The following is a 669-nucleotide window of genomic DNA, read 5'->3' as shown; positions in this document are numbered from 1 at the left end:
TCCAGCAGCACCTGGTACTCCTGGTTCTGCCGCTCCAGGTCACTCCTGATCTCGGCCAGCTGGGACTCCACGTTGGTGATCATGCGCTGCACCTGGGACAGCTGGGAGCTGTAGCGCGCCTCGGTCTCCGTCAGCGTGTTCTCCAGGGAGTTCCTCTGTGTGGGGAACATACAGAATGTCACACAGCCGCTTCTCAAGGGGCATCTTCATGGAATCCCAGAGAAGTCCCAGGCTTCACAAGGTAAGGAGACTGTGGGCGATACCCTGAACAACACCCACCAGGTTGTGCTGGGCCTGCAGCTCGATCTCCAGGGCGTTGACTGTGCGTCGCAGCTCAATGATCTCCGCCTGGCAGGACTGCAGCTGCTCTGCACTGGACACCACCTGCTTGTTCAGCTCCTCGGTCTGAAACAGCACAGGGGACAGGACAGGGTCAGACCCTGCCTCAAGGGCTCCAAGGGGCTGAGGGCCCCGGGCAGCCGTGTGCTGAGATGCTTACCTGGGTGGTGAACCATTCCTCCACGTCCCTGCGGTTGGTCTCCACCAGGGCCTCATACTGACTCCTGGTCTCATTGAGCACGCGGTTCAGGTCCACGGTGGGGGCCGCGTCCACCTCCACGTTGAGGCGGTCTCCGATCTGGCAGCGCAGGGTGTTGACTTCCTGAGGGA

At 61.4% G+C, this 669-nt stretch overlaps 1 protein-coding gene across 1 annotated transcript; it reads right to left on the bottom strand.

Annotated features, from left to right (window-relative positions):
- Positions 1-6: 6 nt before the first annotated feature.
- LOC115285092 (keratin, type I cuticular Ha3-I-like) lies at positions 7-658 on the bottom strand (the record flags this gene model as incomplete). Its single annotated transcript, XM_029931477.1, has 3 exons — positions 7-155; positions 280-405; positions 500-658. Coding segments are annotated over 3 exons (434 nt in total), but the record flags the coding sequence as incomplete, so codon positions are not given.
- Positions 659-669: the final 11 nt, after the last annotated feature.

Source organism: Suricata suricatta, unplaced genomic scaffold (genome assembly GCF_006229205.1).
Source record: "Suricata suricatta isolate VVHF042 unplaced genomic scaffold, meerkat_22Aug2017_6uvM2_HiC HiC_scaffold_39878, whole genome shotgun sequence".
In the NCBI taxonomy this organism is placed as follows: Eukaryota; Metazoa; Chordata; class Mammalia; order Carnivora; family Herpestidae; genus Suricata; species Suricata suricatta.
Note: the sequence above shows the minus strand (reverse complement) of the source record. Positions and strands in the feature narration are given on the sequence as shown.